Source organism: Drosophila navojoa, chromosome 4 (genome assembly GCF_054131105.1).
Source record: "Drosophila navojoa isolate 15081-1374.11 chromosome 4, UAZ_NAV_1.0, whole genome shotgun sequence".
Taxonomy (NCBI): domain Eukaryota; kingdom Metazoa; phylum Arthropoda; class Insecta; order Diptera; family Drosophilidae; genus Drosophila; species Drosophila navojoa.
In genome coordinates, this window is record NC_142892.1 from 5928008 (window position 1) to 5953956 (window position 25949).

General features: G+C 47.0%; 5 protein-coding genes across 12 annotated transcripts in view; 3 read left to right on the forward strand and 2 right to left on the reverse strand.

The window, feature by feature from the left end:
* Positions 1-19: 19 nt before the first annotated feature.
* Positions 20-1230, forward strand: LOC108652048 (protein OPI10 homolog). Its single transcript, XM_018102063.3, has 3 exons — positions 20-151; positions 218-577; positions 888-1230. Exons 1-3 carry the CDS (start codon positions 122-124, stop codon positions 1086-1088), a joined length of 591 nt encoding a protein of 196 aa, XP_017957552.1. The 5' UTR covers positions 20-121; the 3' UTR covers positions 1089-1230.
* On the reverse strand, positions 1131-14480 carry LOC108652042 (2-oxoglutarate dehydrogenase complex component E1). Its single transcript, XM_018102053.3, has 8 exons — positions 14213-14480; positions 13827-14148; positions 13683-13755; positions 12500-13625; positions 12291-12445; positions 11340-12237; positions 11123-11277; positions 1131-1821 (listed from the first exon to the last, which is right to left on the reverse strand). Exons 1-8 carry the CDS (start codon positions 14429-14431, stop codon positions 1221-1223), a joined length of 3549 nt encoding a protein of 1182 aa, XP_017957542.1. The 5' UTR covers positions 14432-14480; the 3' UTR covers positions 1131-1220.
* Positions 2460-7968, forward strand: LOC108652041 (uncharacterized). Its single transcript, XM_018102051.3, has one exon. The coding sequence runs from the start codon at positions 2752-2754 to the stop codon at positions 7561-7563; it is 4812 nt and encodes a 1603-aa protein (XP_017957540.2). The 5' UTR covers positions 2460-2751; the 3' UTR covers positions 7564-7968.
* Positions 14481-14506: 26 nt separating the features above from the next.
* LOC108651499 (uncharacterized) overlaps positions 14507-25949 on the reverse strand; it is a 31877-nt gene continuing 20434 nt past the window's right edge. For all 6 annotated transcript variants that reach the window (XM_089258830.1, XM_089258837.1, XM_089258836.1 and 3 more), the window contains 5 exons: positions 21845-25932; positions 21010-21784; positions 19513-20948; positions 15913-19439; positions 14507-15846 (listed from right to left, as the gene is read on the reverse strand). In XM_089258830.1, coding sequence (XP_089114956.1) covers positions 19525-20948; positions 21010-21784; positions 21845-25932 — 6287 coding nt within the window. In that variant the 3' untranslated portion in view covers positions 14507-15846; positions 15913-19439; positions 19513-19524. The remainder of the gene's footprint in view (positions 15847-15912; positions 19440-19512; positions 20949-21009; positions 21785-21844; positions 25933-25949) is intronic.
* On the forward strand, positions 16453-18584 carry LOC108651506 (uncharacterized). Of its 3 annotated transcripts, none has more exons than XM_018101256.3 (2): positions 16453-16629; positions 17592-18584. In XM_018101256.3, exons 1-2 carry the CDS (start codon positions 16543-16545, stop codon positions 18273-18275), a joined length of 771 nt encoding a protein of 256 aa, XP_017956745.1. In that variant the 5' UTR covers positions 16453-16542; the 3' UTR covers positions 18276-18584. The 3 variants fall into 3 exon arrangements, with proteins under 3 accessions (XP_017956745.1, XP_017956748.1, XP_017956746.1); XM_018101259.3 differs by lacking the exon at positions 16453-16629 and adding an exon at positions 16784-16910; XM_018101257.3 differs by lacking the exon at positions 16453-16629 and adding an exon at positions 17319-17460.

Genomic DNA, 25949 nt, shown 5'->3' on the forward strand with positions numbered 1-25949 from the left:
GCTACAGTATGACCAGCTCGCCAGAAGTATGCGATAAAAAATACTAAAGCCGTATGAGGGCTGTGCACGCTGATGGTAGTGGTGTTATTTATTCCAGAAAAGACAAAGAAGCCGGGCGAAAATGTTTGGCTTGATTATTTCAGGTAGACTGGTGAGTACTTCTTAAATGCTAATGAAATAAACTAAAACAATACCTTTACACTGCTCACACGCACAGCCTCAAACCGATTTTGTAGCGGTTGATGAGAATAAACTGCTGATAAACGTCCCTGACATCGACAACGTGAATTATGTTGTTATTTTCTTAACTGGCATCACGCCCCTGCCACTTGGCACCGCAGCAGCAATCTATTTCAGTTGGCCAGATGCAAATGCAGCGCCTACATGGCAATATCTGGGCCACATCAATAACACCAAACCCTCCGCGATTTTCAAAATAGCGCAGCTGAAGAAAGGCCCGGAACTGGACACATATTCCAATGGGATGGTCTTTGGTGCTCAGGAGATCTCGCACATAGCTCAAATTGGCATTTCTATAGAGCCCGAAGTGACGGTAGTTCAACAAACACCTGCAGTTGTAAGTATATGTGGAGTTTAATAAACTAAAAATTCACGCAGTGCTTTTTGCCCGTTTTATACCTTAAACGCGACATTCCAAAGTGGAGCTTATATTATTGAATTACATAGATCGAGTAGTTGCATATGATATATGAGATGCATGAAAAGAGATCCATAACCGGTATATGTTTATATATTTGCATAGACAGCAATTCGTGTAACGATAAAGAAAGCGTTTAAGGCTGGTATGAAACGGACAAGAAGTGTGGCATGGATTTCTAGTTTAAGAATACGCACATTAATTATTTACACAAATTTTTCGTTTACAGTCTAGCGCCAACGATAATATACAGTTTGGACAGCGCATGCTGGAGAACTTTTTCAATTATGCGTCCAGTTTTTGCGTGGGCTTACCAGAGATTCCACCTGCCACGACTGAAACCTTTGTGCCTTTCTCCGTTGTACAAAATTGGTATACAAACTTTCAGCGTCGCATGGAACAAAATCCGAACTATTGGAAACAATGTTAAAAACAAAAACAATTATGTGTGTCAAGAAAGTGGAAAATATACTTTTAGGTACGAATTTTGCTATAATTCAAAACTGAATTAGTTTAAATAACAAATAAGTAAAATTGTAATTTTGTTCGTATGGTTTCGAAACTACCAAAAATCGTTGGGATCTTCTGAAGAGGGTTTCTCCTCAGTTTTCGTCCGGTTGGGATCAGTGGCAGGGGTTGGGCTATGTTGTTTTCTAACGGGTGTATTTTCTTCTTTGCTACTGTTCGGATTTGGAGTATCAGCTCTTTTAGGTGTTTGACTCTCTTGTTTCGCTGGCGCTTGCGGAACATTTTGTTTCCTAGCTTTACTTGGTTGGTTTGTTGGTGCGCTCGGAGCAGATTTACGTCCTGGCGATGCTGACGCTGCTGGCGCTGCTGGCGATGGACCCTCACCTGGAGATGCGCTATCTGTTGGCTTACGTTGCGGCTTAGCTGGCGGCGCGGAACCAGCTGGACCGGCTCCCTTAGGATCTTTACCTTCTTCTTTCATTTTGGCCAATTTCTCTTTAGCCAATTTAGCTTCACTTTCTTTCAACGCTTTTGATTTTGCCGCTTTCTTCTTCTCCTCCATGCGGCATTTGTTCTCTTCAGTAAGCTCGCCGAAGATGCTCGTAATAAGATCATTATACTCGGTTATATGCTGTATCTTGTTGCCCGTGGACGAAGCCGAGTTTGGTGCACGTCCGCGATAAAGGAAACAGCGGCTGTGAAATAAATGATTTTCAATTACTCAAAACGGATCAGAAAGAGATTAAAGCAATTTTGTAGTCTTCGTTATTTATGTTTTGCCTGCTGGCGAATTTGGCAAGCGTATGCTGCATTTGCGTCTATATGTATATGTACTATATATACAAATATATTTAAACAATGGGCTTGTGGCGCTATTTGGCACGAGTTGTTTTTTAATTTTCACTCTTTACCTATCTTTCTTTTTTGTGGCCGGCTAAAATCAATTTGGCAAGGCGACACATTTATATAGTCTATATAATCGGACGTGCTTACTATATAGCTGTACATCTGTGTGTATGCATAAATTACGGTTTCAGACACAATGAATTTATCGCAATTAGAAACTTAGTTGCTAGGGCTTATGCTTGATATTATCATATTATATACATATGTTAAGCTAGTAAAAAGAATTTTTTGTAAGAGCTTAAAAATTAATTTTTTATATAAATAGTATAAGACATAAATGCTAAAGTATAAGACTTCCCGTAGTGTATTCAATATTCGGTTTCGTTCAAAGAAATTTATTGCCAATTATATGTACATAGAGAGCGCAGCATTGATTTAGCATTTACAACAATTAAAGCATTTGTCTAGACATTTGCGTGTTGCTAAAAGATGCCCCATTTTGTTAGTTCGGGTTGCAACCTAGTGTTGAAAGCAGCAACAAACTGTAGCGCGTGTTTTGATGAAACTAACAAAAATTTGTGAATCAAAATTCAAATTGAAACGCCTCTAAAATAGGTCAACAACAGAGCAATCAAGTGAATAACGCGCGGGCGTTGTCATTCAACAAGTCTGGGCAAGGGGAGCCGCAACCGCAGACGCAGTCGCAGCCACTGGCGCTGACAGCAGCTAATTATAAACATAATTCGCAAATATTGTTGAAGCATAGAGCTGAGTCAGCCATGTTGTCAGCAGCAAATGCGAATGGTTTCTGCACGCCGGAAGTGCCGATGGATGAGCAACGATTTCCGCTGCAGAGGGCGCTGCAGTGCAACTCTTCACATAATCAACCGCCACAGCAACAGCAACAACAATGGCGGCCACAGTCAAAAATCAAAATGGCTGCGCCTGGAAAGTTTCCGCTGCTGCAAGCAGAGCAAGCTTTACCTCCGGCCACAGCAACTTTTCCAGTTCAGCAGCAACATGTAGCAAATAAATCCTTTAGCAATATTGTAAGCACAGCAGCAATATCTAAATTTCCCGAGCAAGTGATTCACTTGCCTTTGCCACAAAGATTTCCGCTGCTTTGCCAATTGACCAAGAGGAATTTCAACTATTCAACTCAATCAATAAGCGTGTGGGGGATCAGACCCACCGTGGCGACAACGCGATTTGCTCGAAACGAATTTCCCACAATTAAAAAACAATTTATCAGCTTTCCCAATAATCAGCCAGAGTGTAAGAAACATCGAAATGCCAATGCCAATGTTGTGCATGGAAATGATCAGAGCAACGAGCCAACGCCAAAGCCAACAACAACGACGGATGTGGTGCCCACACCAACAACAACGACAACAACAACAGTGACGCAGGCGAGCTACAATATGAGCACCAAAATAGACATGGATTCGCAGCGGACAGTTGATGCTGACAATGACAATGATGATGATGATGATGATGATCTCAATGATCATCGCGATGATAATAATGTTGATGATGTACATAAGGCGGCATTTGATAATGAACTTAACGCTCACGAGCAAACATTAAACTTGAACGTCGAAATTGAAGGCGTTGGCGAGCGAAAGGAAATCGAGCATCAACAGGCGGAAAATTTTAATGACGCCTTTGGGTGGCGACACGACAACAACAACAACAGCAACAGCAAGAACAACAGCAACATCAACAATGAGAACAGCAACAACGAAGGCAACGTCGACGACGACGACGCCATGAATGCTGGTAATGCCAAAAATAAACGCGAAATATGTGAGCAAAGCAAATTAGAGACGGCAGCAGCTCATAATGAGCTAAATATGACTAAAGAGCGGCAGTCAATATGCTTGGCCAGCCGAGCAGAGCAGAGTCAAACAATAGCTGAGGAGCTAACAGCCACAGCCGCAGCCACCGCCTCCACTCATTCAGACGCGCGCGACTCGTCGTCAGAGCAAGTGGATGGTCAGCAACGGCAACAATCAGACGTAATTCGAACCAAAGCAAACGGGGCTGCTAGTTTAGAATCGCTAAAGAGAACGGTGCGCGCGTTGCTAGCCGAGAGTGCGAGCGTTATCCCAGTGCCGGATTGGGATCTCGATTTAATAGATCTATTGTTGGAGCTGGTGCAGCTGATTGCCACGGGTAACCTTTGGAGCGAGCCGGTGGCTGAGCAGGTGGTGGTCGGTGAATGTGCGGACATGACTGTGACGAGAGTGAGTGACGAGAGTGAAGCAACCGCCGTCGTTGTTGATATTTATAGCGATCCAATTGAGCAGCCAGTAGAGCTGGATGACAACAATAATAATAGCAACAATAGCAGCAGCAGCGACATCAACGGCAACCAAAGCAGCGACATGAAGTATGAACTGCTCAAGAGCAATGTTCGCTTGCCAGAACCTGTGTCGAGTCGTCTATCCAGCGCACCAACAATAGCAGCAACAGCAGCAGCATCAGCAGCAACATCCACAGCAACAGTTGCAGCCATCACGAGTCGTATACGTGATACGGCTGTGCCATTGGCCTCGACCTCGCGTCCATTGCTAGGCGAATTAAAACGCAGTTCCACGAGTCGAGAAGATGTATCAATTGATGTGGAATCTCTGCTGCCGGAGCGAACGCGTCTGCGACGTCAGCGACGCATGCGATCGCAGGATTCGGTGGAAGAGAAGCCAGAAGATGTTATTGAGCGACTTAACAAGTTGAAGGCGCGCATTTCGGGTGCACTAAGCGAGGTGAAGGGTGTGCTGAAGCAGTACAGCACTGAGAGCGAGGCCGAAGCAGCCGGCGTTAAGTGGACCGGACCACCAACTGTTGCGGTGAGCGCAGCGCCGACGGAGGCGGAACCAGCGCAGCCCGTACAATTTCGGTTTGTTAAGAAAATAAGAAGGCGCAGCTATTTCGATGAAGCTGATGAGGATAAGGACACGGGCAAGGAGAAGCAGCAGGTGCAGGAGCTGAAGCAGAACGAGGATTTGACAAAACCTACAAATGATAAATCTGAACAGCAGAGACAAACTAAGGAAGAAGCTGTTTCAGAGAGCAAACCTAAGGAGGAGCTGAGGTCAGCGGAAGCTACTCAAGAGAACAAAACTGCGGAGAAAGAGAATCAGCTCACAAATCAAATTAAAGGCGACCCAGAGAAACCAAATGAAATTGCCCAAGTCGAAGCAATTGAGAAGGATCAAGTAAATCAAACACATCAATCCAAGGACGAACAACCTACACCCGCAGAATCAACTCAAGAGAGCAAGGATAAAGCAAAGGCCGATGAAAAAGCTAAGGCACAAGCCAAGCTTGAGTTTCTGGCAAAAGTGCAAAGCGAACTCAAGTCAAAGCCAAAGTCAAAAGAAGCAACAGTCGCAAGCACGACAGCAACAGCAGTCAAGGAGCAGCTTGAAGCAGCAATACCTATTGAAGATGAACCCAAAGCCAAGGCCGAGCTTGAAGACAAGCCTAAAGAGACAGGCGCAACACCAAAGGACCTCGAAGAAACAACCAAGGAGACGCCCAAGGACAGTTGCCAAGTAGCCAACACAGCAGCAACATTAACAGCAACAGCGCAGCAGCAGCCCGTGGAGGGAGTGGAGGCCACATCACAGACGGCAGCCGCATTGCCCGATGAGTCAGCCACGCAGCCAGCAACAGGAATCGAGGGATTGCCCAAGAAGGCCGCAGCCAAAAAGAAAACGGTTGTCAAGGTGCGGAATCCGCGACGTGCGTCCATTGCAGCCGTGGAGCCATCCAAGATAAAGGTCGAGCCTGTGCCGGCCGATGTACTGATACAAAGGCGACCCTCTGACTCGGAAGCGATTGTCAAGCGCAAGAAGAAGCAGAAATTAACGATAATCGCTTCCGGCAGCGATGAGAGGGCGGCGGCGGCGGCGGCGATGGCGGCGACAGCGCTGCCACAGGCGACAACAATAAATGAACAACTTGTAACCGCAAAGGTCAACAGCAATGCAGACACTGCCAAAAGCGTAACAAAACCAACTGCCAAAAGCGTCGACACGAAGCCAGAGGCAGCGGCAACAGCAGCAACCTCAACAGCAGCAGCAGAAGCAAACGCAGCGGCAACATCAACAGCAGCAACATCGCAGACGGCGCCAAAACAATTGCCAATCGATGGTTTGGCCAATCAAGCAGCAGCCAGCGAGCCGAGCAGACGCGCCAGCCTGAAATTAGCCGAATTGGTGGGTGAAACGGTGCTGGTATTACCAGCAGCACCAGCAACAACAGCAGCAGCAGCAACAACAGCAGCAGCAACAACAGCAGCAGCAACAACAGCAACTGCAACAGCCTTAACGCCAGTGTCAAGTGCAATCAACGGCTCATTAAGCCAGTTTAAAGAACCCATTAATCAGACATTAATTAGCCCGGCAAGTGCAGTAGCAACACCGCAACAGGTGGTCGACGCCGTTGACATTGAAGTCGCCCCCGTTGATGCCGCGACGCCACAAATAGCAGCGACATTGAGCGAAGTGTCGCACGAAGAGTCATCGCCACAGCAACAGCAACAACAACAGCAACATATACAACATCTAGAGCAATCAGAGCAACAAGAACAACAACAACAGGCAATCACTGCTGCTACAAAAGACAACGCACAGGCGCAAGTGAACAACAGTCTAGATACCATGCCGGAGCTGAAAGTACTTGCCGGGCCCGTGCAGCCCGTTAAGATCGAAACGGTTGAGCAGCCGCACGATGAATCCGATCTGGTGGTCTCCGCCAAGAAGAAGACCACGCACCTCAAGAAGCTGGTGCGCAAAAGTTCCATAGACAAGGGCAAAGAGAAGGCGAACGAATCGGCCATCAAGCTCAACAATATTCTGAAGGATAAGAATAAGATTGGGGATCTAGCGGATCGCCTCAATAAGCAAACGCCGCCCAAGAAGACGACAAAAGCAGCCAAGGAGCAGGCAACTGCGGCACCAACAGCAACAGCAACCGACACACAGCAGCAACAGGAGAATGCTAAGGAAACGGAAACAGCCATCGCAGCGGAAACGGAGCCCGAAGTGGTTGAGGAAGAGCAGGTGGAAGTGGAGCCAGCGCCCGTGCCCAAGAAGCCGCGTCAAATCAAGAAGAAAGTGATCATAAAGCGACAGAAGCGTCGTCTCTCCATTGGCGACACCTTCTTCATACAGCAGGAGCCGGAGGAGCCAAAGGTGCCTGAGATTGAGACAATTGAGAAGGCCATTGCCTACGTGACAGACGATGAAGCAGAGCCCGAACCGGAACCAGAGCCAGAGCCCGCCAAGCTCAAGTCCTGCCTGCATGTGCGTGAATACAAGATTGGGGATCTGGTGCTGTATGCGGAGCGATATCGCAAGACCCAGGTGCGCTGGAAACGTGGCCGAGTCTTGGAGCGTATCACCAGCATTTCGTATAAGCTCGAGATCGAGGGCAAGGAGGTGGCGGCCCACATCAGCTATATCAAGAAGTACACCGGACGCAAGGTGAAATTCGTGGGCAAGGAGTATCTGGAAATCGACTACGAACAGGTGGTCGAGGAGGAGCGACGTGCGCGCAGCTACAGCATATGGAATATGGTCTAAGCCAGATCTGAAAGCAATCAGCCAGCTTCATCCATCAGTTGGCCAGCTATGTAAGTGTTACCCAAAATGTGATCGTCGCCCTTGGCAGCCGCTTCCTTCCATTAAGAAATTCACATGGATTTTTTAAAGGATCTCAAGTACGACATTCAGTTATGTTATAGTCTTTTGTCACACTCTCTCAGTCTCTAGTTTAAATCTGTGTAAATATACAATATATGATGTATCTGTAGCTTAGCTATCCTAGTGTTAGTTCTAACTATTTTCTATATGTATACGTAAATTATTCCAAGATAACGAATTTGTTATAAAATTTCACGTTGCCTTTTCTGTTTTTACACGTTTAGTTTACATTTTAAGCAAAAACCAAAAGATTTAATGTTTAATAAAGAGAACCAAAATATTTGAGCTATGCGCATTTCGGATTCTTTACATCATCAACAACAACAGCAACAATTTTTAGCTCAATTAGTCATTAAAAATTTTTATGAATTTGTTTATTTCAAAGTTGTGTTTTTTTGTGTGCCTTGAATCACCTATTTATAGATTTGTTTTGTATATGGAATATACGCATATATCATCATTAATATATGAATGAATATTATCAAAATAAACAGAGTCCACAGACCTACCAAATGGACGAACTTTGACCTGTATCTATAGCCTGTATCTATGGCAGCCCCTCTTTGGGGTATTTAGCTTGCCATTCCTGTATTATAAATAGGCCTAGGCCATGTATCTCTTTTTCCTAGTGCTTATCTATACGGACATACACTCTCTGAGATCCATCAACGCTGGCATTCGCATCCCTGAGATGTGCCAGAAAAATGCGTGCCATTAATAAAACTTTGGCGTAATGCAAGCAATAACAAACGCGTCGAGACATCAAGAAAAAAACAAGAGCTAAACATATTTGCCTTGGGTTTGGCATGGGTGGGGGGGACTGTTAGGGGTAGCATTTCTCATAATTGATTGCCAAGGCGTTTGGTAGAGAAATCCCTCAAAATTATTGCTTTGCCTTTTAAACAAGAGCACAAACGCGACAACAACAAAGAAATATACAAACATGAAACGATTTACACATCTATATGTATATATAATGTATACATATATACATATGTATATATACTTATATTTGTGTATATATAGGCGATATATGTATATGATATAGTCTAGCAAATATGCTACATTCCTGGGATTTAGCAGAGCGCCTTTGTGTGCGACGCTTTTCATTCAATTTTTGTGGCTGGCAACACGACTCAATGTGATTAAGAATATAAACGAGGGTGGCAAGAAAAGTTATAGAATTTTATGGAAAGAAAAAGTTTTATCGTCAAACAAATGTTTCTTGAGATTATATGAATATCTAAATATAACATATTTATAAAAAATTGTTCTTGATTATATATCATATATAATATTGTGCAATTGTCATTTCTTTAGGCTACCCTCATATTTTAGTTTCGCTGCTGCATAAATTAATTACAAACAGAGACATGCACAATTTCATGCTCATTGAAAAGCATATCTAGATCGAATCGTCTACAAACATAGGAAATTCCCCAATCCATAGATATTTTATATAGATGTTGAGATAAACAAAATATAAATTTTTAAATTGAAATTTATGAGTATTTCAATATTTTCGCAATTGAGCAGGAATTTCAATTGTTTAAATGTGAGAGAAGCAAGAAAGGCGAGAAAGAGAAAGGATTTATGGATCTCTCTCTCTCTCTCTCTCTCTCTCTCTCTCTCTCTCTCTCTCTCTCTGTCTCTTTTTATTTAAAAATAAAAACTAAACAAAACTTATGTTGTTCTATAAATTTTATATAAAATTCTGAATTTCACTTGAAAGAAAAACAAGTTTAGATAGAACATTATTATTATTTGTTGCTTTTTGTTTAGGGAAACCAGCCTTGCAGACCACAAAATATTTCCATAAATCAGCGCACAAATTTAGCGAACCACTTGGCTCTGTTCTTAGCAGGAGCAGCGCATAGATAGCCATACACACACACACACACACGCACACTCTAACACATATCACATATATAGATATATCTACATGTCGCTACATTAAATTTTATGTAGATTTCGCGAAAAGCAAATGCTTAAATTCAATAGAAAACAGGGCGAGGGAGCGGCTGCAGGCGGTTGCCGTTTAGTATCAAACGCCGACTAAAAACTGTGCCAAGTTCCTTGCGCTAGTTTCTCATGCGACAGCGACATGGACATCGACATCCACAGCCACAACCACAGCCATAGCCATAGCCATAGCTAAAGCAATACAGCGCGAGCTGGCTGTCTCGCAATTTGTTCAAAGTGCATAGAGACAAAAAGAGCCGAGGCCGGTGTCGGGGACTGTGGACGCCAGGCTAATTACTAACAACGCAAAAAGCCAAATACAAAATTGAAAATAATTATTGGAGCCTTCAGAAAGCGAACGGGCTGCAATTTATCGCAATCAAACAGAAGACACACAAGACACAAAACAGCATTTTTCTAGAGCTTACTCAGCGCACACGGCCTAAGCAAACAGACACGTGCTGTCAACAACATATGAACTTAGAGAAGGTCACAAGTTATATACATACATACATATATATATAAGTAAGTATAAGAATATATATATCTATCGAGAGCTCATTTGGAAACAAAAAGGCCAAACATATATTTGACATGAAAATATATTGAAATGTTTACCAAATGCGCGCATTCCCTATAAATCTCATAACAGCGAGTTGAGTGAGATCAGCCTTCAAGTGCTATTTTTTAATAGATACCCTGTAAATGGTAACATAAAACGGCTATGTGAGTGACGGAGTGTAAGGCAGTATGACTGAGGCATAAACTGTGAATGAGGGAATACACACTGATAGTTAATGAGTTGGAGTTCTATAAGAAAACTAAAGACCCTAGGCACTGCAAATACTCAATGAATGTTTCAGGTATGTATTAAATAGAAATATGTATAAAATTTGAATGATAACTATAAAATAATGGGAAAAGAATAAACCCTAAAATATAAAGCCTATCAGTAATTCTGTATATATATATTCCACAACCCACAAAACTTATGTTTTTCCCCTACTGACACCACCTTTACAGGGTATGAGCATAGTCTAATTTATCCATACCACAATCGTTTTGTGTTTGCACGTTGTTTGGCACACGTTTCGCCTTTTGGTTTGTTTTTGTTCGAAAATCGATTAATGTGAAAGCAATCAGCCACCAGCTAGATTTTAATGTCAACCAAGACGAAGACGTTTCTCGATATAATGGCGTCATGTCGCCCAACGCCATTTTGAATCATGGCTAGCGTCACCGAGAGAAACGACGAGCGACGATCAACGATCAACGATCGCAGATCACCGAGCGACGAGCGACGGGCGACGACCAAATGATAATCAATTGACATTTTGAAGGCGCGTCGCACCTGAATCATTAGGCAGTAGACCAAGGCCTTTGGCATTGCGCCTTGGCATTTAGCGCAACGAAATTGCCAATTGCCAGTTGTTAGATAAGTGAAATAGGAGCAGAAAAGAAAAAAGAAAACACTTACTCATTGGCCTTCAGCTCGATAAGCACCGTATCTAAGCGCGGCTGGACATAGGTCCAGGCACCCTGATTCTTATGCTCTTCCTGTACCCAGAAAAGATCCGCCTTTGGATATAGCTCAAGTTGTTTGTAGATCAAATCGTATGGAAAGGGACAGATCTGTGAATGGAAATGGAATATAGTAAAGTGGTTTTGACCTATGAATAAAGAGTCAACTCCACCTGCTCTACGCGGACTATGGCCGTGGTCGCCTCCTGGTCGTGATCGTCACGCTCCTTGACCAGATCATAATATACCTTGCCGCTGCAAAGGATCAGCTGTTCGACACACTCGGGATTGTGGGATGCCTTGCCCTTGTCGGGTATGATCCGCTGGAAGGAGCTGCACTCGTTGAAGTCACGGAACGGGCTACGCGCCAGCGGATGGCGCAGCAGAGATTTAGGCGAGAAATTTATCAGGGGCTTGCGAAAGGACATGCCCACCTGCCGGCGCATGGCGTGAAAGAGATTCGCCGGCGTCGTCAAGTTGGTCACAATCCAATTGCAGTTGAGCAACTGACGAGCAACATAGTCGGAATCACACATAACCGGAAAACAATCGGGATCATCGTTGCTCAACTGTAGGAAACGTTCGATGCGACCAGATGAGTGCTCTGGTCCCATGCCCTCCATGCTGTGCGGTAGGAATAAAACTAGACCAGATTGTCGTACCCATTTGGTCTCGCCGCTGGCTACAAACTGATCGATGATCGCTTGGGCCGTATTGGCGAAATCACCAAATTGCGCCTCCCAGATGACCAGCGTATTGGGATTGGCCATCGAGTAGCCCAGATCGAATCCCATGACGGCGCACTCGGACAACGAACTGTTGCACACATCATATGGCGCCTGATCAGGATAGAGATGCTGCAGTGAATTGTATCTGACTTTGTCCTTCGTCTGATCGTGCAGCACATGATGTCGATGCGAGAACGTGCCGCGCTCCACATCCTGCCCAGATATGCGGACATGTATGCCATCCTTGACCAAAGTACCAATGGCAAAGGCCTCACCCAATGACCAATCCGCTATTTTATCCTCCACCATTTTTTTGCGTATACCCAAAATACGCATGATTCCTCTGTCGAGAGCATATATGATATAGATGATGGGTATATATAGATAGCTACTTACTTGTGCACTGTGAACTTATTCTCGGTGGGCGGCGGCGAGGCGAACTTGTTGCCAATGTACATTAGAGTCTTGAGATTGACTCCAGTTGGACACATCTTGAGGCGATTACGACCTTGGAAATAGCCCGACCAGGGCGAATCGATCCATTGCGAGTTCTATAAGTGTTTATTCGCCATATATCATTGATGCATTCCAATGTCTTAACTCACCTTAAATGTTTTGATTTTCTGCGACTTTTCAAAGGCTTCGTTGCATATCTTCTCGTATTTCGCGGTCATCTCCGTATACTCCTCCATTTTGATGACACCGTCGTGGACCAGCTTCTCCGCATACTTAACTGTGCAGGGTTTCAGATTGCGTATGCGCTGGTACATCAGCGGCTGGGTGAAGGCGGGCTCGTCCGCTTCGTTGTGGCCGTTGCGGCGATAGCCAACGATATCGATGACAACATCCCTGTGGTATTTCGCACGCCATTTGGCTGCAACGCGGGCGCAATGCACACACGCCTCCGGATCATCGGCGTTCACATGGAAGATGGGCGCGTTCACAACTCGCGCCACATCCGTGCAGTAGCGGGAGGAGCGTGAGAATCGTGGATCTGTGGTGAAGCCCACCTGATTGTTGACGACCACATGAATCGTGCCATAGGTGGTATATGCTGGCAGATCCGTCAAATGGATGGACTCGTAGACAACACCTTGGCCACAGAACGAGGCGTCTCCATGTATCAACACGGGCAGCACCTTGTTGCCCTGATAGTCGCCGCGCATGAACATCTCTGCCCGTGCCTTGCCGAGCACAACAGGATTGACGAACTCCAGATGCGATGGATTGGCCACAACTGTGATGCGCACATCCTTCTTCGATTGCCGATTGTAACGCTTTGTGAATAATCCCAAATGATATTTGACATCACCGGAGCCCCTGTCTGTGGCCTTAATGCTGTTGAACTGTGACAGTAGCTCATCCAATGGCTTGCGACAAACATTGGCCAGCACATTCAGACGGCCCCGATGCGCCATGCCAATGTGCACCGACTCGACGCCCAGTTTGCTCGACTGATCGATTATCTCCTTCATAATGGGTATCATAATGTCGCAGCCCTCCAGTCCAAAGCGCTTCTCCGACGAGTATTTCTTGGCCAAAAAATTCTCAAAGCCCGACGAGCGTGTCAGACGCTCAAGTATGAGTTTCTTCTCCTCTGCACTGAAATTGATAGCGCCAGGCACCTCAAAGTGCTGCCGTATCCAGGTGCTTTTCAGAATTGATGTTATCATCATATATTCGACTCCGATATGGCCACAATATGCACGCTCCAGACGATCTAAAATTTCTCTGCGGATGAGAACGTTAGAGCAACTGAGTCCCCCATCCAATGCTCTCCCCTCTTACCTAAGCGGGAGGAACTGTTCGTCGCCACCAATTAACGTAGTCGTTGGCAGCTTAAACAGTGCATTCAAATCGTCTGTTAGTGAAGGATTTAAGTGGTTGATCTATCAATTGTCAAGTGTAAGTGTCATTTGTTATAAAGCTCACTGAATGCATAAGAGTAGTGCTGTCGCAGCACCGCCTTGGTTGCCTGCAGCTTCCTGTCCTCGGTAGATGGTGTATGGCCCGTGGGTCCGACAATGCCCAATGGATCGAGATCAGCAGCTAGATGGCCACGTGTTTGATACGCCCGGATGATGGCCTGCACCACCAGGTGATCATCAATGTACTTCCAGTCGGCTGCCGGAGCAGGCGTTGTAGTCGAGCCTCCCGTTCCAACTGCAGTGGGCTCCCATTTCCGGTGCTTGGTCTTCAGCTGTCTGTCCTGCTTAATCGTGCGTCGCTTGCCCGTGAAATAATTGTGCCAGCTCTATGTCGACGAGTATAGGATCAGAATACAGAGCACCACAACAACAAATATTAAGCAATTTCACCTCATCCACGGAATTTGGATCCTTGGACCATTTGCGATACAGCCGCTCAATATAGCTGGCATTGCTGCCATTGGCAAAGCTTTCCACTTTAAGATTGGCCGACCTATCCTTTGTGGCGCTGAGAGCTTTGGTAATTTGTAGCGATCTTCGGGTAATGTCGATGGTTGTTAAACTCTTCATCACTATAGCGGGTCCCAAGCGGCCAGGCTTCAGATACATCGCCAATATCTGCCAAAAACTAATTTATAGCCTGAGCTGCAATTTTGACTCTAACATGAATTTTGAAGCAACTAGTTCTGTGTTTACATAATATATATATTTATATACTTTTAAATATATATAAATATATATATCAACATAATTTTATGTTTTATTTTCTGCTACTCTGTTTTACAGGATGTACATTTTAATGATTTCCATGTTTGTCAAACTTTCCAAATGTATATACATAACTATATATCTATCTGAATTTGGATATTGTAAACTGGTAAAGCATCGAATGTACTTCCACGCTCTTTCTACTTTCGGTACTTGGGCTTCACGTGGCCTTTGGGCTGATTACTCTTCTTCATTCTAGCAATGCGCTCCATCTGTGATTTAAGAAATTCACGTTTCGCACGGAAGGGTCGATGTTTCAAAGCTGCCCTCACACGTCGTACGGCCTTCTGTTGTTTGATCTGCTCCAATGATTTCCTGAAATCGATTCTCTTTTTATTCGGCGTTACTGTTTTGGCCGTCTCTACCTTGGAGCTAGTCATCTGCTGCTTTTTCATGGTAGTCTTTGATGTGCTATCGCTGTGAAGTGTTTTCTTTACCGTTTCCTGTTTCGAATTACTGTTTCCAGCGATATCCTCCATAGAGGGACTCAGAATTATATGCCCAACCACATAGTTTTCATTTTGAGGCTGCTTGCCAGTTGCTATGGAATCGAATAGGTTTTGATATCGTGGCTCTTGTGTGGTCCTTGGATTTTTGTCTTGCTTTTCTCTAGGTTTCTGGCCGAGCTTCTTAGCTGGTTTTGGTTTCATGACTCGTCTGTTTGGGTCCAAAGACGGCTTCATTATTTCTTCATCTCCCTTTGATTCCCTACTTTGGCTATTTTTTTTCATTCGACCCTCTGGCTTTGGCTGCATGGCTCTTCTCTTTAGTTTGGAAAACGGCGTCATCGTTTTACTATAATCATCTGATTCCTCGCTATGCCTAACTTTATTCGTTCGATTTACTTCTTCCGGCTGCAAGGTTCTTCCCTTTAGTTTGGCAAACGGCGTCATCACTTCGGTATAATCATCTGATTCCTTGTTATGCCTAACGGTTTTCATTCTATCAACTGTGTTTGGAAACATGGGTCCTCCCTGCGGCTTGGAAAACGGCGTCATCATTTCACCATAATCATCAAATTCCCTTCTTTTGTCATGTTGCGGCTTTCTTTGAGTTGTCTTACGCTGTTTTCTTTTCTTTTCACTATGATCATCTGATTCCTCCTCCTCTTCTTTAGTTTTGCGAGAACGGTGATTTTTCTTGCTACAGCCATCTTTATGTGAAGGTTTTTTAGTTGATTTTTGCCTAGTCGGCAGAATCTCTATATTGCCCACATTTTTACTTTGCAGAACATCCGTAAAGTACTGTTGCCACGACTATAAAAGAAATTCGACATTTAAACATACATATGTACATATCACAATCATTAAATTGCAGTTTACCTTATGTACGGAAGTCGGACTCTGAACCCATTTTGAGAAGAGGCATTCCATGTAATGCGCATCTACATCGTTAACGAAATATTGCTGATTCACTTTATCTTTGAACAGCTTGTAAGGATCAAAGTTTGTCTTCTGATTTGGATGGTGTACTGTCTTGGTACCTTCCTCTTTTGATCTGCCATCACTCGATTTTCCTGTACTAAAACGTTGAAAACGCGATTTTGCAAACGCTAATACTGAATCAATTTTGAATTTAGCATAAACAGACATATCGCCTAATTATTAAAATATTCTAAAATTAATAGCCAAAAGAAATAATAAATAAACTGTTAAAACTAACTAATGTGTAAGCTAAATGAAAGCCTACTCTACTCGTTTTAACGTCATTATTTCAATTGTTTCAATGCTGCAAACTATACACAGTGCTGTAAAACAGTTATGGTACGTTTTTAGTATTTATTTTCCTTCGAATGGTTGGTCACACTTAGTCACAATGATTTAGTGTTGACAAAAGCTGAGTAATGTCATTGCCCAACACTGACAAAACCCTGCAAAAGTCCACGCTGGGCATATAAATTGATTTGTTTATTTATTTGTATATAAAAACAAATCGTATAAATTACTATAGCTATGAATAAATTCCACACACCCTCATTTGGCGACGAAATGTTTGAGATGAACGAAACGCCCCCGGAGCAGACACAACACCCAAATGCTGTAAGTTCTTAAGCGTGGAAGAGCTGAGAGCGATGCGCCGTGTGGTCTTCCCAACAATAATAATGTATATAATCAGTGCGTGGTTTCTTTTAGGGATAGTTCTACTGAAGTATTGTATGTTAACGTGTTCTTTTTCTGAATGAAATCATTTAAGATTGCTGCCAACCTCACCGGCCAGCAGGCGCTAACGTATTGGAATACATACAAAAGCCAAATGAATATTTTCAACTGATTTTCGGTGGATCGAATATTTTTCCGGTTGAGCAATTGGATTAATGAAGGTGCTCGCAACCATATATTGGTTGATAATCGTTTTATAATAGATCCAAAAAGCGCCCAATTGGAAACGTTCAGTGCGCTTCTCTTGGATTCGTAATAGTTTATGGTTGTGTGTGTGTGTGTGTGTGTGTGTGTGTGTGTGCTCGTCTGTGACTGTGTGAGTGTGCCTGCCCTAGATGATGGCATCAGTAAGCGCATGAGGGTTATCGATACAAAACAACAACAGCAATCAAGCTAACAGCAGAAGGCAACGCAAATGCTTATCAACAAACAACACGCACACCAATAAGCTTATACAAACAAACAGGCACATACACACACTCATACACATGCAATCATCAGGTTGCGTCTACTGCTGACTGCGTCTCCCTCTCGCTCTTCACTTCCTCCATTGTCGAGCAGAGCCGTACGTGTTATGCACAAACGAAGCACATGTACAAATATACGTACACTGCGTCTTGCCTAATATAGAGAGCTGTTAGCTGGGACGCGATTAAGCACACATATATTTAGTTGATTTACAATACAGCAGCCAAGATGAAGAAATTATTAGTGAGCCACCATCTCCCTATAAGATAGACCCAAGTTTTTGTTCGATTCAATAAAAAATTATTTATACATATGTGTTTAACACCTGCTATAAAACGTTTTCCATTTTGTTTCTCTTTGTCTCCCTCTTACAGTCACGACGTATTAGCAGGCTCAGCAGTCTGGATCACTCCACGCTGGTGGACGACGAGGAGGAGGCTATTGACTACGATACACCCAGCAGTTATCAGATGACAACAAATCAACAGCAGCCGCAGCAACAATCTCAACAGGCGCCGGCCAAGCCGCTGGCGCCATATGCGCTCTTCTTTCGGGATACTATGACGGCCATCAAGCAACAGAATCCTGCTTGCACGCTGGAGCAGATCACAGCAATAGCTCTGAATATGTGGGAATCTATGGATGAGAAGCAAAAGGCTGTCTACGAACAGCGGCATGACGTGGAAAAGCGTGAATATGTACGACAACTACACGATCATCAGCGCAATCAGCAGTTGAGCGAGCAGCAACAGCAGCAGCAGCAACAACAACAACAGCAACAGTCGTCGCTTTCGGCGGACTCCGTGCCCGACAAGAAGGAAGCGCCAGAGGAAGCTAAAAACGAGACAGCCGCTGCGCAACCGCCACCACCCTCAGATCAAATTCAGCTGTTAACCGAGGCAGCAGCCGTGCAAAAATGTACGCGCGAGCAATGCAATAAGCCGGCAATAATAAATCCCGATTGGGAGGATGAATATTGCAGCAATGAATGCGTTGTTATACATTGTCGCAATGTGTTTACGGAGTGGGCGCGTTCGCTGCAAAATTCGCCAACGTAGTTACTAATCTTAATAGGTGCACTAGTAGGTATTAACTAACACAAACAAAAAAAAAAGAGAAAAACAAAAGTAGGCAATACAACGCAACCGCCAGTCAGCTGATTGGCATTTACAGCACATGCAGCGTTGCCAGCCGTCCAAAATGCGACACTTTGAAGCACTGATGCTTGGCACACGCACAAAATGACGCGCGCAATTCAAAATACGTTGTGTGCACTACTTAGTATTATGCAATTATGAATGAAACATCAACAATTATGTATATATTTGTTTATATATAACTTTTAATAAATACACACTTTTATTAAACTTGCACTTCATTATCAATATATCAATGTCGATTCGCTTACAAAATACATTACTATGTGTTTGTTTTTGTTGTTTCTCTTTTGTTTTTATATATATTTATATATATCAAATAATTAAAAAAATATAAATAAATGAAAAATACATTCTTCTTGGTTGCGCGACCGATTCTATATAAAAATTCAAATAAAGAACAGTATAAAACATTCGCAATGCTTACAGTATTTAAGAGTAGGAGGGCTAGAGATAGACAGTTAGAGAGAGAGGGAGGGCATTGTTAACAATATAACTTGTTTATAAGCTGCAGCACAGAGAATTTAACTTTTAAATGCAGATGGCGAAAGCACATAAATATTATCTTAGTAGTTTTTCCTTTTACTTTCGAGGAGTACTTCAAGCACACAAATTGCAGCAAACAAATTTTGTTAAATTAAGTAAAAATGAAAATATAATAAACAGCAAAAGCACACTAAATAATATCACCAAATTATCTTTCCATCTTTTTTTTGACATTGCTTCCACTTTACCTGCCAGACAATATTTTACTTTAGTTAGCATATAAATATGTTTTTCTTTTGAAATATTTTCCTTTTTTTTTTGGTAAGGGGGACTTTTAACGACAATTAGTTTTTGTTGTAATTATGTATATAACTATTATAAGGTTAGTGGGTGCATCTTTGCTTTTTAGTAACATGTTCTTGATTTTTCTTTGATTATTTTAGTTCTCCCCTCTCTGTGTGGATTTTATTGATTTATTGTTTAACATTTCCTGCGCCTGCAACTACATGCTATTATTGACTAGAGTTGCCTTATGGGACGTGTACGGGTTGATTCGTTCGGTTCATATTTGATATGGACCTGTTCAATGAGAAAAGATAGTATTTAAGTTAAATGACAGACACTTTGCAGCAATCCGGCGACTCTCTCATACCATTTTGTAGATTTATTCCACAATCTGCAGTTCGGCTACATTTAAATCCAAATCGGCGCTATCCTTGCAAAAGGTGCTCGAACGCTCCAGCTTGGACTCGACGCGCTGTCCACCGTTGCTGATGTTATTGTTGTTGTTGTTGTTGTGACGGCTGCTGCCCTCCAGCTGCACATCGATGAGCAAATCCAGTTTCTGTTTAACCGCCTGCGCGGCCTTAAAGCCGCCATTCAGGACACCATTTGTGTGGGACTTATAGCCAGGAGCGGATGGTGCATGGCCATTGGTTGTTGTTGTTGCTGTTTGGTTTGTTGTCTTGCGCAGCTGCAGCGTGTTGGGTCGTCGTGTGGGTATATTGGAGGGCAAACTGTTGCGTAGATTATGCTGCTGCATCATGCTGCTGACGGCGGAATGTGAAGAGGAGCGCAAGGGACCAGCAGAGGCGCGCAGCTGTTGTTGTTGCTGTTGCTCTTGTTGTTGTTGCTGCTGTTGTTGCTGCTGCTGTTGCTGGAGTTTATTCTTCTCTGCACGCTTGGCAAGAATCTCTCGCGACTTGGCGGACAGGAAACTGTGTCGTCCCTTTGGTGGATTCTCGCCACCAGCCGGCACCGATATTGAGCGTTGCTTGAACATCTCCCGCGTAGACAACGTGCTGCTCACCGAGGACAGTCGACTGGTTGCCGACTTGGTTGTGTGCACGGAACTGGGACTGGAGCCATTTGAAGCGCCCGTTGCATTCACATTGTGCTGCTGCTTGAGCTGGCGCGTCGACTTGTTCGTCAGCGCCGTGCCACGTTGTATGCCCCTCAATGGAGCCGTGGGCTTGGTACCTGCTGCAGCAGTGGCATGCCCATTGAGCTGATGCACTCGCGCCAATTTGGAGCTGCTCGACAGCGATTCGTGTGAGATCGTTTTGTTGGTTATCACCGAGCTCTTCATACTCTCCGCCATCGAGTCCACATTCATATCCGATGAATACCGCTCACGGGATCCGCTCTTGGCCAGGCTATCTGTGGACAAGTTGTTCGACTTGTTGCCCAGCCGTGTGCCACGACGCAGCGCCGCCGGACTGGAGTTGCGCGAACTGTCGCTGGAAGAGATGTGCAGATTCTTGGCCTGAGCCTTGCGTGCCGCTGGTATGCTGGAGCTGGTTGCACTGCGTATGGGACCCGCAGTGCCATTGCCTGCACTCACCGCGCGCGGCTTACGCGGCTCCAGATACCGAGCACGCACCACAGGCGCTGTTGATTTGGTCTGACTGCTGCTGGAGGCATTCGATTTGGGCTCTACAACTGCCACCGGTTTGCGCTGTGTTACGGGCGGCGCCTCCGATTGTGTGCGTCGATGCGTATTGAGGCTGTGCCTCTCGCCGGCCGTCTGGGAGCTGGCGCGCTGCGACTGCGGCACATAGGCGCGCGAATTGGACTTGAGCAGTTTGCCTGGAAAATAGAAATGAGAATTAGTATATATTTGATCGATGTGTGTATCTATAGCACTCACTGTTGCCCTCGCGCGGATCGTTGGCATGCGCCTGGACGCCACGCTCCGTGGTCTGCACATGCGCCGCATCGTAGTTGGTCTGCGTAGCCTTGTAGTGCTGCGTCTCCTGCGCCTGCACGCGCTTCGATTGCGCCTGTATGGCCAGCTTGATCTGCACCAGATCCTGGCTGCGTGTGCTGCCACCAAAGGAGAAGGCCTTGCTCACCGGCTTGCCGCCGTTGCGCTTGAGATCGAGCGGTTCGGTGAGTCGCGCCATCGTCTGGATTTTCTTGCGCAGCTCCAGATCCATGCGCTGCCAGGCAGTGACGCGCATGGCGCGCGAGCACTGCCGAATCAGGCACTGTTCGACGGCATAGACCAAGGCGCTGACCAGGCGTATATATTCGGGCTGCCAGTCCAGCTGCTCCTCCTGCAGGCCCTGCAGCTCCTTGGCCAGCTCGCCCAGATTGACCGGCATCTGGATGAGTTTCGCCTGCAGCACCGTATTCAGGCGAGTCACGCGCTGATAGCTGCGGCACGCCTGCTCCGGCGTTAGCGCCGCAGCCGTCTGCAGCAGCAGCGTCTCAAGACGTGGAATGTGACGACTGCGATCGTGACCCAGCGAGAGGAACGAATCGCTGGCTATGAGGCTGGCAAAGTGATCGCCCACATAGCCATAGGCAGCATCTAAGATGTCGCGCACCAGCTGCTCGCAGATGTGACCCCAGCGATAGGCCGAGAGCTGGGCCAACAGATGATCGCAATCGAGCACCGTGTCCAGCACCGTCTCAGAGGTCTGCGTGTGTGAGAGAGAGCAGATTAATCCCAGCTATATGATGCAATTGGAAATTCTTACCATATAAGCAACAATCTGCTGACGACATCGCCCGAGTATATCCGGCGGCAGCTGGGCAAACTGACGTGTCGGCCACACCTTCAGGTAGTGCCGGCAGGTCCAGCGCAAGCACTTGCGATAGAGATCATCCAGAGCATGATTCAATGCGACAGGCAGCACCTGCAGTATGCCATCGATGCAGCCGGAACAGGGCTTATGGAAATTGTGGCAGTAGTTGGTCTTTAGCGCATGCGATGTCACCTCCTTCAATCCCTCCAGGCCCAACAGGTCAGCCAGCGCGGCCAGCTCCATCAGGCTAATGCCATCCGGTGGATGCGAGGCACCCGAATAGATGTGGCACAGCGCAAAGTGCACGGCTGCATAGGAGTAGCCCTGCAGCGAGACAACGCTCTGGGCTCCGTGGCCCGCCAGCATGGCTGCAAAATATTGACAGCGGCTGCGCAGGATGCACTTGTGGGCGCGGATGCGTCTGCCATGCACCTCCACCAGCATATCGGTGGCGATCTCCTGCAGAAACATCTTGAGCAAATCCTCGCCCAGTCGCCGGGGCTGCCGACAGCTCATCGAGGACTCATCCATTCCCGAGCGACTGAAGCTGGAAGCCAAACTGGAATCGGCGCTCAGGTCCGTTTGTATATAATCCAACTGCTGCTGCTGCTGCTGTCCGTTGTCCAATATCATGTCGCCCGGCAGCGAATTGGAGAACTCCTTGCTGAAGTTGGGAAACAGACGCGACAAGCTGCGCAAGTTGTCCACCGAGCTGGCCAGCTGCTGGATATTATTACCGCCTCCTGTGGAGCGTGTCATCGCCCAGGAATGGGGACGCGCTGCGGCACGCTGCTGTTCATCGCGATAGAAACGCTGGCTGGCGCTGCGCTGAGTGCCCGCACTCTTGCTCATGGCATCCGGCGACTGCAGCTCGTGCTTGGCCACCGGCTTATCCATATCCGAGAGCTTCACAAAGTTGGCCGGCTGCTCGGCATTCTCGTTAACCGTTTCCAGCAGCTGCTTCTGCTTCTCGATGGTCGCATGCAGGGTTTCCATGGTATGGCCATTGCTAAGATTGGGCTGCTTCTTGGGTGAGGCCGTCTCCTTGGCCTCAATGATGGTCTCCATGATGGAGGTGCGATTCGAGCTGCTTGTCAGCGGCACTGGCAGTGGCACCTGCTGCTGCTGCTGCAGTTGTACCTCACGCAGTGCGAGCTGCTCATCCTGCTGGAAGGTGAGATCATCTGTGTCCGTATTGGACGCGGGCGACATGTCCTTGGAGAGCACACCCTCGGTCAGGGCAGAGGCAATGCTGCTGCTCTTGTCGTAGGTCTCATTTAGCTGTGCATCCCGACGTCGCTTCTTCAGGCGTGCCGCCTGCTGATCCTCATCGGAGCAGCTGCTCATGGCACCGCCGCTGTAATCATCGTAGGGCGACAAGGAACTATCCACGGACAAGGAGGATGCCTTCGATATAATGGGCAACTTATCTATGATGCTCATTAGACCACTGCCAGGTGGATCGCCTCCGTTGGCCGTTAGGCTTATGGAACGCTTGTAATCCCCCGGAATGGGCGCCTGCTCCTTGCTGTTATTGCTACCCCAACTGTGGCGCTTGCTTGGCTCCTGCTCGCGCGTCATGCGACGCAGTGCAGCCACCGTCAACGATGGCTGCTCCAAATTGCAACGATAGTCCAGAGATTTGCTCTCCTCCTTCTGCAGAACCGGCAACTGCGTTGCCTGCTGTGTGCCGCTCTTGGCCATCAGGGTTTCCGTGGAGCTGGCACTGGACTTCATTAGCTCCTCGCCGCGCCGTTGAGCCACGCTTAAGGAACTGCTCAAACGCTGTGCCAAACTGAATGGCTCCTTGCGTCCATTCGTGGCACGCGTGGGCTGCTGCTGCTGCTTGGCCGGCTCACCAAAGTCTATGAACATGCTGAATATGTTCTTTTTGTCCGCCTGCTGCACTGCCTCCTCCTTGGGCTTCGACGGCTCCAGCTGCTCATCATCCTTTGCTTGGTATTCGCTCTGCGAGAGATTCACAAAGAAATTGGCCGCCTTGGGCGCTGTATAGGATTTGCTTAGGGACGACGGCTGCAGCGGTTGCTCCTTTTGCACCTTCGGCTTTCTGTCCATGTCATCCAGTGACACATAGAAACCACAGCCGCTCTTGTGCGAGCTATTCGAGTCGGAGCGCTCACGAAATCGTGCTGCGCCCGCCTCCAGGCTGGACGTGGAGCTGCTGCTCTTGCGTCGCTCTGGCCGGCAATCGCTCATGTCCACCACCCAGGAGGCAATGCCTGGCAGGGGCTTACGCAGCGGTTGACCCGTCTTTACCCTCAGCTCCACACCCTCCAGCTCCGCATCCTCATCCGCCTGCTGATCCCGTGCAATCTCATCATCATCATCATCATCGTCCCTGGGCCGCGTGGGCGCAAAGTCCAGCGAGACAAATCCTCCCGACACAATGGGACAGGCATCGGTGCGCTTTCGACTGGGACTGTCGCAATGCTTCTGCCTGAAGTCCTCGATGGATGCACCACCCGAGACAATGGGATTCGCCTCATCGAACTTGGAGCTACGCTTGGGTGTGCGCGGCAACGGCAGCGGCGAATCTGTTGCATCACTGCAATAGGCGCCCGAATCGCGATGATGCGACAACGAGGAGCTAAACGTATAATCCCTGTGTATGGAACTATTGTTGCTGCTCGAGACATGCTCCAGCACGTGCACCATGGAATTGTGCGGAGTGTCTGTGGCGGGCGGCAGCTGCTGCTGCTGATGGGGCTGCAGCGATTGCGGCTGCTGCTGCTGCAACTGGTGCTGTTGCCTGCCCTGCTCCGACCAGACCAAACTATGGGCCGGACTGCTGCTGGAGTAGTCTGTCGTATAGCTGAGATCGTGTCCATGGTGTGGTGCAAACTTCGGACTATTGCCCAACGGATGCACGCTAAACTGTTGTGTGCTGTGCTGGAAGCTGCGCGGCACCGCCATTGGCACAGCAGCGGGTGCAGTGCGTCGCCTGCGTGCACTTAGCGAGGAGTCCGAAGAGTCCGCATCGGCTGCCAGGGACACGCTGCTGGCCTCAGTGGCATCGGTGGCACCACTGGCCGGCAGCTGTTGCTCACGCTTCCACAGCTTCTCCTCATCGGACAGATTGTTGGTGCCACTATTCGAGTCCGGACGTGGCTCATCCTCAACTTCCACATCGGAGCTGCAATTCGATTGATTGCTGCGCGGCGGCTTGCACTTGGCGAACGCCTTGTGGAACTGCTCCAATTCCAGCTCCGTCTCCGGCTTGGCCTGCTCATTGGGCTGCTGCAGGCTGTCCAGGCTAGGAAACGATAGCACCTCGTCCTCATCGCGCAGCGACGAGGCGTCTATGAAGCAGGCGCTATTCTGCGAGCTGCTCAGCGGCTGCTCACGCCTCTCCAAATCGCGCAACAGACAGCTGGCGCTGATGCCCTCCATGTGGGGCAGAGTGGGAACTGGAGGCTGCGATTGCACCGCTGCTGCCGTGGGATAAACGGACTCCCAGGAGCCCGTCTCAGTGGATACTGTGGACGTTTCCATGCATACGATTTCCTCGTTCTGTCGCTGCTTCTCCTCCTTTGAGGGCGGCTTCAATTTACTGTCGTAGCTCTTGTTGTCTCTGCTGCCGTTGCTGCTGCTGCTGCTGCTGCTGGCAACAGCTGCTGCTACCAGAGCAACTGTCGCTACGGCACCGTTATTGCACTCTGGACTGGAAACTGGCGAGAAGGTATCACGCTCCTCCTCCCCCACATCCAGTTCGCAGGTTTTCGTGGAGCCACTGCCCGAATGCGAACCCCTTGGATTCTGTCTAGCCGCTGCACGCAAATCCTCGCTATACTGCGGCGCCGAGGATGAGGAGGAGGAACTGCTGCTGTCTGTGGCCACCGAGGGGCTGCTCACGTTGCTATTGTGATGGCTGCTGCTGTTGCTGTTGCTGTTGCTGCTGCTGGTGTTGGTGAGATTCGAGTAGTGCGAGTGATTGGGCGAGCCAATCGATGCATCCATCTGCTGGTCCAATGACCTGGCAATCGCTACGACTGCTGCTGCTCCACCAGCTGCTTCTGTTGGGTGCTGCTGCTGCTGC

Bases quoted from the DNA above. Each gene is read 5' to 3' on its own strand.
- LOC108652042 (XM_018102053.3), bottom strand. From the start codon at position 14,431: ATGTATCTGAAGCCTGGCCGCTTGGGACCCGCTATAGTGATGAAGAGT. The intron at 12,238-12,290 runs GTAAGTAGCTAT...TGCTCTCGACAG, and splicing joins AATAAGTTCACAGTGCACAA to AGGAATCATGCGTATTTTGG. The intron at 11,278-11,339 runs GTGGAGTTGACT...TTCCATTCACAG, and splicing joins CCATAGTCCGCGTAGAGCAG to ATCTGTCCCTTTCCATACGA.
- LOC108651506 (XM_018101256.3), top strand. From the start codon at position 16,543: ATGAATAAATTCCACACACCCTCATTTGGCGACGAAATGTTTGAGATG. The intron at 16,630-17,591 runs GTAAGTTCTTAA...TCCCTCTTACAG, and splicing joins AGACACAACACCCAAATGCT to TCACGACGTATTAGCAGGCT.
- LOC108652041 (XM_018102051.3), top strand. From the start codon at position 2,752: ATGTTGTCAGCAGCAAATGCGAATGGTTTCTGCACGCCGGAAGTGCCG.
- LOC108652048 (XM_018102063.3), top strand. From the start codon at position 122: ATGTTTGGCTTGATTATTTCAGGTAGACTG. The intron at 152-217 runs GTGAGTACTTCT...TCACACGCACAG, and splicing joins TGATTATTTCAGGTAGACTG to CCTCAAACCGATTTTGTAGC. The intron at 578-887 runs GTAAGTATATGT...TTTCGTTTACAG, and splicing joins TTCAACAAACACCTGCAGTT to TCTAGCGCCAACGATAATAT.